Source organism: Ctenocephalides felis, unplaced genomic scaffold (assembly GCF_003426905.1).
Source record: "Ctenocephalides felis isolate EL2017-DRISC unplaced genomic scaffold, ASM342690v1 CF-g0.4_SCAFFOLD_01170, whole genome shotgun sequence".
Taxonomy (NCBI): Eukaryota; Metazoa; Arthropoda; class Insecta; order Siphonaptera; family Pulicidae; genus Ctenocephalides; species Ctenocephalides felis.
In genome coordinates, this window is record NW_020537324.1 from 78,040,480 (window position 1) to 78,053,365 (window position 12,886).

Here is a 12,886-nt window from a genome sequence, read left to right on the forward strand (position 1 = left end):
CATCAATAAAAATAGTAGAGTTTTTTAAAAGTTTATTTATTTAAAATCCATACGTTTCGGCTAGCATCTCAGCCATCATTTAGTGGTAATCAAATTAACTATAAAAATTGAAACTAAATAAGTTCTATGTAATAAATTTCATAGAAAAACAATAATAATAAAACAATTACAATTTTGTATCCTAATATAGCATATGAAACCGTTACGGAAAATTGGTATGGATTAATAATGGTTTCATATGCTATATTAGGATACAAAATTGTAAGTGTTTTATTATTATTATTATTATTATTATTATTATTATTATTATTATTATTATTATTATTTTTCTTACATATAACTTATTTAGTTTCAATTTTTATAGTTAATTTGATTACAACTGAATGATGGCTAAGATGCTAGCCGAAACGTATGGATTTTAAATAAATAAACTTAAAAAAAACTCTCATACTATTTTTATTGATGTTACGCCCGAATTTTAAACTCAAGCATATATATATATATATATATATATATATATATATATATAGATATATCTATAGATATATATAGTATAATATATTGTTTTCTGTTTCTATTACATTTTGGACATTCCTAATACTTTTGCCTCGTGTGTAATTGTAATAATAAGTCGTAATGTAGACATAACTGTACTCTCGTTCTTGTCTTTTCTTGACAAGAACGCATTCACATGCGCAATTAGTTTCGTAAGAAATTTTTTTTTCTTCAAACAGGCAAAAGAACGGGTAATATTCCGTATATACAAATTATGTACATGTGTATATGTATATTTGTATGTCAATATATTCTATTCAAATAATGTACGTCACACCATTTGCATTACATAACCACCAGACGATATTCCTCAAATTTATTTGAGCTTCCGTATTATTTTAATTGTATGACTTAATAGATAAAAGACTCTTTTAGCACTTGCATTTAGACGTTATCTTCTGATAACTACTATCTATTTGATTTAATTTATTGCTAAATAGATTCTTATTTTGTTTCATTATAGAGCATCAATTTTTTTCTTCCATTCTTCTTAATTTTGTTCCTTTAATTACATATGGTTGATGATGATCTTGTATATACAATTAAAAGTTTTCAAAGTTTTTCTCAAATTACTCGTGTAATTGTTGAATGTATTAATTAGAAAAATAATTAAATATTGCTTTAAGTGTAATAGTTCAAAATAATAGATACTGAAGCGTTGCACTCATAAATCTATAAATAATGTTTTACTATTTGTGTCATTTAAAGGCTAGTTTTTTTTTAATGTTAACAGTACAAAATCCAAAGAAACTTTAAGTGTACTCAGTAATATAACTTTCTGAGATTATTCTCAGAAACTCATTCATAACTAGTGGGGCGCATGGCATCGTGCCTTAAAGCAAATTGCTGGAACTTCCCGTACCAAAAATTTTTTTTTTTTTAAAAAACGATTAACATTTTTGAAAAAAATTTACTTCGAAAAAATTAGATTTTTGAGAAACTATCAATTTGACAAAAAATTATTTTGCAATATTTTGGAAATTCTGAACTTTTTCTCAAACCGATCGTACTGATTTAACTGCATAGAGACGAGATGTCAAAGCGCGTAAGCGCCGCGTCGTCGTCTATAAGATAAAAATTGCCTGCTGTTGAAATTGAATAAAAATTTGCACAATACACGTGCACAGTGAACACAATGCCGGTTTGTCACATAAAATTTACTGAATCAAACAAAAAATATTAGTTTGTAGTAGCAGTCAAACAAAAAATATTAGTTTGTAGTACTTGCTAAGTATCAGAGATGACATTATATGTGAAAAAAGAAAAAGTGTTTTCCGCTTGTCTTTCTTCAATTTTCTTAGCTATAAACTTTGTGGAGCCCGAGACCTTTCCAACGAATGCAAAATTGTCGAAATCGGTTTGTGCGTTCTGGAGTTAAATCGTCAGGAAGGAAAACACGACTAATTTTTATATAATAGATAAAGTAGGAGAGTAGTAAAGTATCTTTAATTATCGAAGCCTTTAATCTGGCTTGAAATATAGTACAAAAATGTACAGAAGTCTTGATATATATTAAATGTAACATTTAAAAGGTCTCGAGATAAACACAAAAACCCTTAGTAAGTGTAATAATAGGCAATTATGTATCATATCATATTTGTTGCTTGAATGATACGATATATTTTAACAAAGACTTTACATATTAGAACTTTAGAACTACTTGAGAAAAAAATAGAAAAATATATCGTGCACATTGATAAAGTTTGCTATATAATAGAACACTGTATTCTTGTGGTAGCTTCAAAAAAATATATGTTTATAAATCTAGTTAACTTATTAGGCATATCAATTTTATCATACTGATTTTGTCTGTAAGACGGGTATAAAATTGGTTTATCTTTACACTTTTTATTCAAGCACAATGTAAGGTTTGAATGGAAATTGCAGTACACCTAAGTCTGTTTTTACACGGTCTTTTTGTACACGGTTTTGAAATAACACAGTTTGAAAATTGAATATTTTTAATTTTTTACCCGATTTTATTCCATTTAGCACGATTTGAAATTTTATGTACATAAATTTTTTTTGTCAAATTTAATTTTTGCGAAGTATGTTCATATCACAAAAAGATACAGCGAATAACCGATGACGACAGCAATTAAATTTATGTTGTTGTATTTATGATTATCACTTATTCTATTTTATTTTATTTTTTACCTTAAAAATTGAATGACCTATTCTTTTCGTTCACAACATAGTTTTTTAGCTCCTGAACTTGCCATACATTTAATTTATATTACTTTTAAGATTAGAGTGCATATCTTTTTTATCATTAATTACTATGCTTGTGAAAATAAGCATCATATATTTGATTTAATGAAATAAACATGAATTCTTGTTCTTGAAAATTCTTGTTTTTCACTAATTTTAATAGGTTTTAGAGATTAGGAACAAATCACCCATTTTTGTATAAGATCAATGTCTTTTTTTACACGTTTTTTTTTACACGGCTTCTTCTGGAACTAATCTACTGTGTAAAAACAGACTTAGGTGTGTACCTCTTTTTTCTTTATAAATCCGACATATAAAGCCCTGTTGAATTGTAATATTTATGATGCCTCCGAATAGAAAATATTAATGTGTCAGAACTCTTAATGTGAAATATATTACAATCATGTATTATAACATTTGTTCACAAAGCTTGATCTGAAGTCAATGTTGCTCGATACTGTCTAGGTATATCGAAAGACATCAGAAGATTTATAAATCAATTAGCTTAAAGATTTACTCAGTTCCTAACAAATAAATAAAAACAATATTATATGGAAATGGAAATGAAGTCAATTCTCACAATCTTGATTGAAATATAATGTAAAATAACACAGAATAATATATCGTCTTAAACATATCTGTAAAGATTGTTCTGCTAAGCTTAGTAATTTAAATTGAAGAAATTGACTAATAGAAATTAGCTTGGAATTTATAAATATTAAAATGGAGCAGTTAAAATATCTAATCTTTTATTAACAAATGATGTACTGAAGTCTTGAATTTGGCTTGAAATATTGTACAATTGTGTACTGCAATCAAATATTAACATAAATGTAATTATGAATATGTATATAAATATCGTGTAGCCTTTGGCATAGCTAGAAATATAATACAATACTGCATCACCACATTTAAATGAATAAATAAAAACAATATTATATAGAAATGGAAATAAAGTTAATTCTCACAGTCTTGTTTGAAATATAATGTAAAATAACACAGAATAATATCTTAGTATTAAACATATCTGTAAAGATTGTTCTGCTAAGCTTAGTAATTTAAATTGAAGAAATCGACTTATAGAATATTAGCTTGGTTTTTATAAAAATTGTTTAAGTAAAGCAGTAAAAAAGTCTAATCTTTTATTAACTGACGATCTACTGAAGTCTTGAATTTGGCTTGAAATATTGTACAATTGTGTATTGTAATCAAATATCAACATAAATGTAATTATGAATATCTATATAAATATCATGTAGCCTTTGGCATAGCTAGAAATATAATGCAATACTGCATCACCACATTTAAAGTGTCTCGAAGATTGCACAAACTTTAGGTTCAAATAGAATACAATAATGTGGTAAAATATTTACTTGAAAGACTCGATTGGGACTAAACAGACTTTTTATTTGGGTACAACAAAAGTTTAAACGGATATTCCAGTGTTTCTCTCGTGGTCTTTTATATTATAATTTCCTCCAATAAAGTCTCGAAATAGAAAACAAATGTGTCAGTAACTTTAACATAGAACAGAAGGCAATGATGTATCATATCATAACTTTTGCTTGAAAGGCTCGATACATATTGTAACCTAAGAGACATATTTTAGCATCAGAAGTTTAGAACTTCAAATTTCAAATTTGAAGATATACTCTCTTCCTGATGAATAAATCAAAATTAAGATTATATATAAATATATGCAAATATGCAAAAATGTCAAACACATTCACTTTGTAAAAAAACAATAAAAACATGCAACCAAAGCATTTGGTGACTATACGCCTTCGGCACTCCATAAAACACCAACAGATATAAAAATATCGTCAATTATTACAATTAAATTACAAAAACCTGAATTTGATTCCTCCATGTGTCAATTATTACCATTATCAATTATTACCTTGTATCGCTAGAGACGTGCATAATCCCACCGCTAAAATTAACAATACACTTTTACTTATCGAACTAGAACACTTTTGAAACATTTTCCTAATCGTTTTCAATGTTAATTTCTAAAATATTATTAATAATTTTAACTGTTTTTGTTTTTTTCGTCGAAAAGTCTCGTCACAACACGTAAAATGACAAACACTTCATAGTTCACTGATCACGCGTCAACAACCGAATGAATTTCGAGCGGACGAGAGATTTGCGGCGAGAGTTGGGATATTTAGAGCTTCGAAGGTTGGTAGTGTGAGATTAGGGTACCGGCACACGGGGTAAATGACAGAGGTGAAGAAAATAGTTGAAGAATATGTTTTTTTTGAAGTGAAACTTCTTTAGGCGTGACATGGGTGTAAATCCGTACAAATGCAACGGAAATTGTTACGCCAACGTGAAGTGAGAGTCATATCATTCGCTCATGATGATATGATTTCTATACGGGTCGATTCTGATTGGTCGTATTTGTGCGAGGCTTCTTTGTATGCGTGACTTTATACGTGCGTACGTCACCGAAAGCGTGAAGCATATTGTTCAAATTTCCGGCGTTATTTCAAAACATTTTAAGGTTAAATAGTGGTTTAAATTGTGAGTTAATAAAAATGTCAGGATCGGAAGAATATTTTATCCCGGCCCCTATAAATAATTGTTGTGCAAATGATCGCAAATAATGAAACAAAGGAAAAATATGCGCTGCGTAAGAAATGTTAGTTTATTGAAGTAATATGTATTATTTAAATTTTTCGAGGTTACTATATACCTTTGAGGTTATTACTAAAATGGAAAATATTTTTATAAAAATACTAGCAAACCCGACGAACTCCGTTTCGCCACCAGATGGTTTCGTGAGAAAGATGAAGAAATTTTTGTTTGTTTTATATTTGAAAAGAAAAAATTTGATTTTATTACACAACAGTAATGAATTTATTTCGATTACAAAAATGAAGTGTTTTTCAGTTGAACTTTTCTAAGTAAATGATAGTGAATCCGCAAATTATCCGTTTCATTGAAGTGCTCTTTGGTAAACCACATTTTTTGTTTTCTGGTCTGACGTTAACACAAACAAAGCGGATGGCTTTCCAACTCGTGAACTACCACCACTAATTTTCTTGACCATGTAAAAAAGAAAGATTTTCTGAATAATCTATTTGAAATTTATTCCGCAAACACTAAGCGATTGGCCTTGCGATTTGTTAATTGTTATTGCGAACGCAAGGCGAACTGGAAATTGCAATCGTTTGAAGTCAAACGGAAGACCAGTCGGAATCATTGGTATGGCACCAAATTGCCAGCAAGCAGTCAATAATGAAGTTCTACAAACACAATCACATGATAAGTGAAATTGTGAAAACAATATTTCTTTATTGGAAATTTAAAGAAAGTTTACATGTTTCTCTTTCATGATAGCTATAAAGGCTAATTTTAATTTATTATAATAGTAATTATAAATATTGATGCAGGTACAAAGCCTCTCACAAATTCTGAAAGATCAAGATTACATCGTTAAACAAAACAACTGCAGGAAAATAATCGGTTACTGTCAATTTATTAGAAAATTTTGAGCAAGGTATCAATTTAGATGTTAATGTCAACACCAATGACATAAGTAAGAATTTTTTTTTTGCTATTTGACTCCTGAAAAACGCTTCAACTATTCACATTTAAACATATTATTCTGTTATCTTTTTAGATGAAAGTATTGCTGTAACTTTTTCTGATACACCAATTACATCACGTCAATTGCAAATTAATGATTCTGCATATAATGTGACTAATAATGTGACAAGAATCGATCTTTTTTGCAAGAGTCAAATGCAGTATTTGAACCTCCATATAAAGACTTCCATTTGTTTAGGAATGCAGGAAAATTAGTTGAAAAACAATTTACAAATGATAGCTTTCAAAGTGACTTAAAAATATCAAATGATGCTCAAAAACAAATTCTTAATAATGGTTTTCTGAATATTGATACAAATAATCAGGTTGGATGTCAAACTTGTCGAAAGGCATTAAACTCGGGTAAAATTTTCAGTTTGTGTGAATTTAACGAGTTTGTATTTCCACCTATACCAGATTATTTACCTAAACTACATACTGTATCTGAAAGATTAATTTCACCTAGATTGTGTTTCATGCAAATTAGACGATTGCGACATGCAAATGGACAATTTGGAATATTTGGACAAATTATAAATGTGCCGGTTGACGTTAAAATATAGTTAATTTATTACCTCGTAATATTGATGATGATCATTGCATTAACGTTCACATGAAAAAGAAAATGATTCATAGATCAAGCTATGTGCAGGGCTTGATAAATAAAACAAATATAAAAGTATGGCTTCAATTTTTTAGGCAAGACAGATATTACAGCTGTTCAAAGAATGAGATTATATCGCCAGCGAAAAAGTAAAAAAATACAAACAGTAAATGAATGTATGTTAATTTTAATTACATGAAGTTCTTCAAACATAATAATTACACGATGAGTGAAGTTACGAAAACAATATTTGTTGAGGCGTTGTTTAACATAATACACTGTGTGATCGAATATTATAGAATTCATTAATCAGCAATTACTTTAAACCGATGATGTCATGTTTCAAGTATTACTTTAATAACATAATTGTTTGTAAATATTATACATATTTTTAATGCAATCATAAATATATAATTTATTATTATATAAATGTGTATAATGATTGACGACACTAATAAATGTGTGCATCACGAGTGTTACCACCTATTACTAATAAACATTATTCAAAATTGTTATATGATGTATTTATTTTTATTTAATTTAAATTTGCTTACTCTGTACAGTAGCAAATAAGTTTTACTTCAATCGCGTGTGATCCTTACGCGTACTCTTTTTTATATTAATTCAATATAATAAAATATTGCTCATAAAGTCTAGCAAATATTTTTTTTGTTAAAATAATCTTTAATATATTATATTACAATATTATTCAATTATTATTAAAGTATTAAAATTTATAAAAACATCTATCATTACATATCTAATAATAGCAATCCCCATCACTTTTTCACACGTGTGCCAAACGCCTAACATTTACAAAACTCTTTCGCTCAACTGTCACCATCAACAAAGTGTCATGTAGAAATAAATAAATCTAAAAACAAATGTAAATACTACCGACAATTATAAACAACAACAGGAATATAATAACCTAATTTATAGCACTTGACAAATAAACATCGTACTGTATCTTATTTTGAAAAAGAGAAATTTGCACAAAATGCGTTTACATAACCTCACTTTTCATAATTAAATGAAAAAGAAATAATTAGATAAAGAAAAATAAGGATAGATTTGTATCAAAATGACACCTATAGACGATTTTGCATACCTTATCAATCATGTGTTGCTTGGAGAAGAACCAGTAAGTGGATAATAGACTCATGACACAAATAAATATATATTTATTAATGTGCTTTGTGTTTTCAGACAATTGAAGATTTTATACTCTTAGTAGGCACTCTGGTAGCCTTTGTAGCGTTTATTCTCTGGTGCTGTTTTCCTATACATCCAAAAGACTCAAACGTTCCAAACCCGTCTACATCTAGATCTGAGGCAAACGAGTCAAACGGTCATTACAGTTCCTCTCGAAGTCATCATGATCACTGCTACAGTTGCAGCTCGTGAAAATGATAAATCTAGTCACATATATATATATATATTTATTTATAAGTATGTAATTTGTACTTAAAGTGTTCGCTCTCAATATTTTTAATACTATGAAATATCCATTTGTGATTGTTGAAATGCTCTAATAGTAATGGAAAGCTTTAATATTCCTATTTATAATGGTGGAAAGGCCTATCTCTTTCAAATAATATATTTATTTATTTATGAATTTGTATCTGAATGAATTTTTATGTCAATTATTTTATATTATATTATATTATAAATATATTAAATAGGATAGTGTACTTAAAACCAAAAAATGTGAAGACTTGAATTTTTGATTATAGCATTAAGATTTATCCCAAATATATTTGTCATGTATATTTAATAAAAAATACATTTCTCAAAGCTATAAATGGTGTAATTTATTTATTTAAAACAAACATTTAAAATTTATTTATGCATTTATTAGTAATTTGAAGTGATTTTGTAGAAAATCTGAAGATGAAATGTATTTAGATTTAAATTTTTACTTATATGCTAAAATGGTTCATAGTGTTTTTAAGTTCAAAAAATAAATTATATAGAAGAATTTACAATGGTATTGCATTAAGTTTTAACATATTCGTATTATAAATTATACAATGAGTTTTTATAATAAATGCTATAAATGATTTTACAGCACCTGAAGAATTTTCTTTGGATGAAGTCCATTTGATAATGGAAAATAACATAAATTAATAATATATAAATAGAATGTTGTATTTTCTAGATTTTCCTTCTTTGAATTTAAATTCTCTTTAGTCATCAATTTTCACCTTCATTTTCCTCTTCATCACTGCCATCATCAGCACCTTCTACTTGATTATCACCTTCATTCACCATTTTTAAATACCATTTTTCCAAATCCTCTTTATCATATTCACATTGTCCTCGATATCCAATAGCATAATAAGTCTTGCCGTCACTCTCGTCAGTTGCAACTATATAATTTTGCTGTTGAAATTCAGCAATTTGTTTTTTAATACTCCCAAAAGGACCATTGCTGCTGTCATTTACTGGGAGACCACATTCATTTAAAAATTCTTCTAATGAATCACCCGTACATTTCCCTCCAGACATGTGTATATGCACCAGAATCATATATCGAAGTATCATTACATGTTTTTGCTCGTCAGTGAATTGCAAGCCAGGATAATAAGGTTTAATCAAATTAAGTAAGAAGTACTGATGTTGTGAAGGAGGTTTTTCGGAATCTACAGTTTTTAATTCATAGCCATATATTTCCTTTAAATTTTCTTTAACCTTCTCCAACACAGTATTGCATATCCTAGTATTGCCTTCGAGAGCATATTTAATAATGTTTTGTCTTTTAATTAAAGCTGAATTATCTGCTGCATATAAAATATAATTTAGTGCATCAGATACGTAGTTTTGCAATGCTGTATCATCTACATTTACGGCAGAGGATTGAGTTTGACTTGAATTTTGTGTTTGTGAAAAATCGAAATCCTCATCGGCACGATGTCGTTTCTGACTTCTTGGTCTAGGCATTTTTTCTAAGCAATAAGCGCCAAAGTAGGAAAAGATTCGGTTTTAATTGTTAAAATTCGTCGTACACTTATGTCATATATTCTGTTAACACAAAAAAGTAATGATGTACAAACAAACTTTCCTCAACAACAAGACGTTTAACAGAAAAATTCAAAATTGTATGAAATTTTTCGTGCTACTATTTTATGATCTGCTATACTTTTTATGACGTAAAATAACGTAATTACGTTATGGTAATTAGAATGTATAAAAATATAATAAAACACGAATATAAAACACTGACCTGTTGCCCAGAATGCACTAACTGTCGCTATAATTGTAGGTTAGGTCTATGTGCCTAGACAGTAGAAATATTAAAATGATTAGAAGACTTTTTGACAGCACAGAGCACACGATGTCTTCGAAACAGTGTTGCCAACATAATAAAAATTGAATGAATATGGATGTAGGCGCGCCAACAACGTTAAAATTTAAATTTAAACTCCATTTGCGTTTTGACTGAATCGGTACAGTAATTGTACTTGTACGGTGTTTGATGATGATTTATTTACTGATGAACTGAATAAAGCATAGCTTTAATAATTTTACTAGTACTTTTTCAACATGAAAAATAGCTTTCAACACTTAGGAATATTTAAAAAAAGATTTTAAACATAATTGCGATAAAATCTTTATTAACCCTCCGTCGGTCGGCGTGGTCTGGCCAAACTTTTTTCGACTTCAATTAACAAAAAAAAAAATACTTCTAGTAATCCTATCGACTCGAATTTTTTTGACTTTTCCTAAAATTTCATTAGCTGTCGATCAATGAAAAAATCAGAACGAAAAACTGTACAGAAGGATAATTATAAGGATATTAACTTTTTTATACTTCGAACGGTCGGAAAGGTCTGTCTAGACCACCCATACATTTTGTATGAAATAATCGCTTTTTGATATATGTAAACCAGTATTTTATCTTTTTTCATGGTATTTTCTATTCAAACTACGTTGTGTATATTCTTTGCTATGTGTTGTAGCATGAATGTTAGTATTTTCATGACGAGAGTTCCTTGAAAACCCACCAAACTTATTGGTAATCGCAAACACTGAAAATCGGATGAGTAATGCACACATTATGAACAATTTTTCTACCCGTACTGCGTTCGAAATTTTTTTTTGCCAAACCTGTAGTGAAATTATATTTTCACTTTGAATTTCACATTCATTTCAAAGGCGCCGAAAAAGAATATACACGTATATTGTTTTTCATTGATATAAAACAGAAAAATTAACAAAAAAGCAACGATTTTTTTTATATTTCTTGATTTTTTTATATAATATAATATGTAATATTTTTATTATAAGCAAGCTCAACACATGCAAAAGACTTACCGTAAAAAGAAAAAATCTAAACTATAAATATTTACTACTAATAATAATCGTTAATTCCCAAAAACTCATTTATCCCATATAAATGCATGTAAAATGAATGGTGGTCCAGCCAGACCTTTCCGACCGTTCGAAGGTGAAAAAATATCCAACCGACGGAGGGTTAAAGTTGAATTATATAATATACCATATTATATGCAATAAATAATTATTTACAATTATTAACTTCCCGTAGGGTAGTTATAGTAATGGGCCGAAAATCGAAAATGGAAAATTTTTTTCCATTTCTCGACGTTTTGAAGGTTTCTGAACATTTTACTGGCATATCTCAGAAAAAAATGGATGTGTGTGTGTGTGTGTGTGTGTTTTGTATGTCCGCATTTTTTCGTCCACGTTTTCGGGCGCACGGATCAACCGATTTGAATGATTAAACTAGCTGTAAGTGGAATTCTGTCTTAAGGCAATTACGGCATCGTGCCTTGAGACAAATTGCTGGAACTTCCCGTACCGTAACGAGATGATCGAGGAATATTAAATGTTTTAAAGTAGATTATTATAAATATTGTAACCTTGTCTAATATTTATAAGAATTATATAAACTGAATTGCAAAGCTAAAAAATTAAAAAAAAATAAAAAAATAAAAAAAATTGAGATTTTTTTTTTCCAAAATCAATTATTTTGTTAAGACAAACAGAAAGTTCTTTGAATCATTTAAATCGGACGCTTAGTTCTCTCAAAAACTGCCATTTTAATAATATTTAGCTCCGTATATTCGAAATGGCTGGACCTGCCTTTGCCAAAAACTAATCAGCACATCTCCCTATCGATAGGAATCGAATGTATTTTGAACCATTCAAATCGGTTGATCCGTACGCCCGAAAACGTGGGCCAAAATTTGTATCCATACATACATACATACACACACACACACACACATCCATTTTTTCAATTCCGACATGTAATTTTCGGCCCATTACAATAACTTACCCTACGTGAAGTTAAAAAACATTCGATCCCTATTGATAGGGAGATGTGCTGATTAGTTTTTGGCAAAGGCAGGTCCAGCGGTTTCGGAGATACAGATCTAAATGATAAAAAAATGGCAGTTTTTGAGAGAACTAAGCGTCCGATTTAAATGATTCAAAGAATTTTCTGCTTGTTTCAACAAAATAATTGCTTGTGGAAAAAAAATTGTTTTTTTTTTTTTTCAAAAAATATTTTTGTAAATTTGGATTAAAAATTTAAAAAATTACCCAGGCTAAACACAGTCTAAACGCCACTCTGGTACAAATGCTTTACCCAAGTGCGTTTAGACTGTTTATGTACTGGAGCACTTTTCCAATTTTGTGAAAAACTAGTGAAAAATGTGAAAATGCCGCCAAGCTAAGCATAGTATAAGTGGAAATATTGCACAGAATTATTTGCGTTTAAACTGTGACTATACAGGAGCATTTTTTCAATTTTGTGAAAATTAGGCAACTATTTTTTTGAAATTGAATTCGAAATTCGAGATAAATTGATTTATGATTTACATTTGATTTGCTCAGATATAACACGGTAGTAAAAATGATGAAAGTTACAGTATTTGTGATAATATATTTGAA

At 28.7% G+C, this 12,886-nt stretch overlaps 2 protein-coding genes across 2 annotated transcripts; one reads left to right on the plus strand and one right to left on the minus strand.

Annotated features, from left to right (window-relative positions):
- The first annotated feature begins 7,863 nt into the window (after positions 1-7,863).
- LOC113366518 lies at positions 7,864-8,383 on the plus strand. Its single transcript, XM_026608139.1, has 2 exons — positions 7,864-8,111; positions 8,177-8,383. Exons 1-2 carry the CDS (start codon positions 8,052-8,054, stop codon positions 8,372-8,374), a joined length of 258 nt encoding a protein of 85 aa, XP_026463924.1. The 5' UTR covers positions 7,864-8,051; the 3' UTR covers positions 8,375-8,383.
- A 780-nt stretch (positions 8,384-9,163) lies between these two features.
- LOC113367669 (non-structural maintenance of chromosomes element 3 homolog) lies at positions 9,164-10,259 on the minus strand. Its single transcript, XM_026609254.1, has 2 exons — positions 10,194-10,259; positions 9,164-9,991 (listed from the first exon to the last, which is right to left on the minus strand). Exon 2 carries the CDS (start codon positions 9,908-9,910, stop codon positions 9,164-9,166), a length of 747 nt encoding a protein of 248 aa, XP_026465039.1. The 5' UTR covers positions 9,911-9,991; positions 10,194-10,259.
- Positions 10,260-12,886: the final 2,627 nt, after the last annotated feature.

Coding starts and splice junctions, on each gene's coding strand:
- LOC113366518 (XM_026608139.1), top strand. CDS start 8,052: ATGACACCTATAGACGATTTTGCATACCTTATCAATCATGTGTTGCTT. Junction 8,112..8,176: donor TGTTGCTTGGAGAAGAACCA/GTAAGTGGATAA, acceptor TTGTGTTTTCAG/ACAATTGAAGATTTTATACT.
- LOC113367669 (XM_026609254.1), bottom strand. CDS start 9,910: ATGCCTAGACCAAGAAGTCAGAAACGACATCGTGCCGATGAGGATTTC.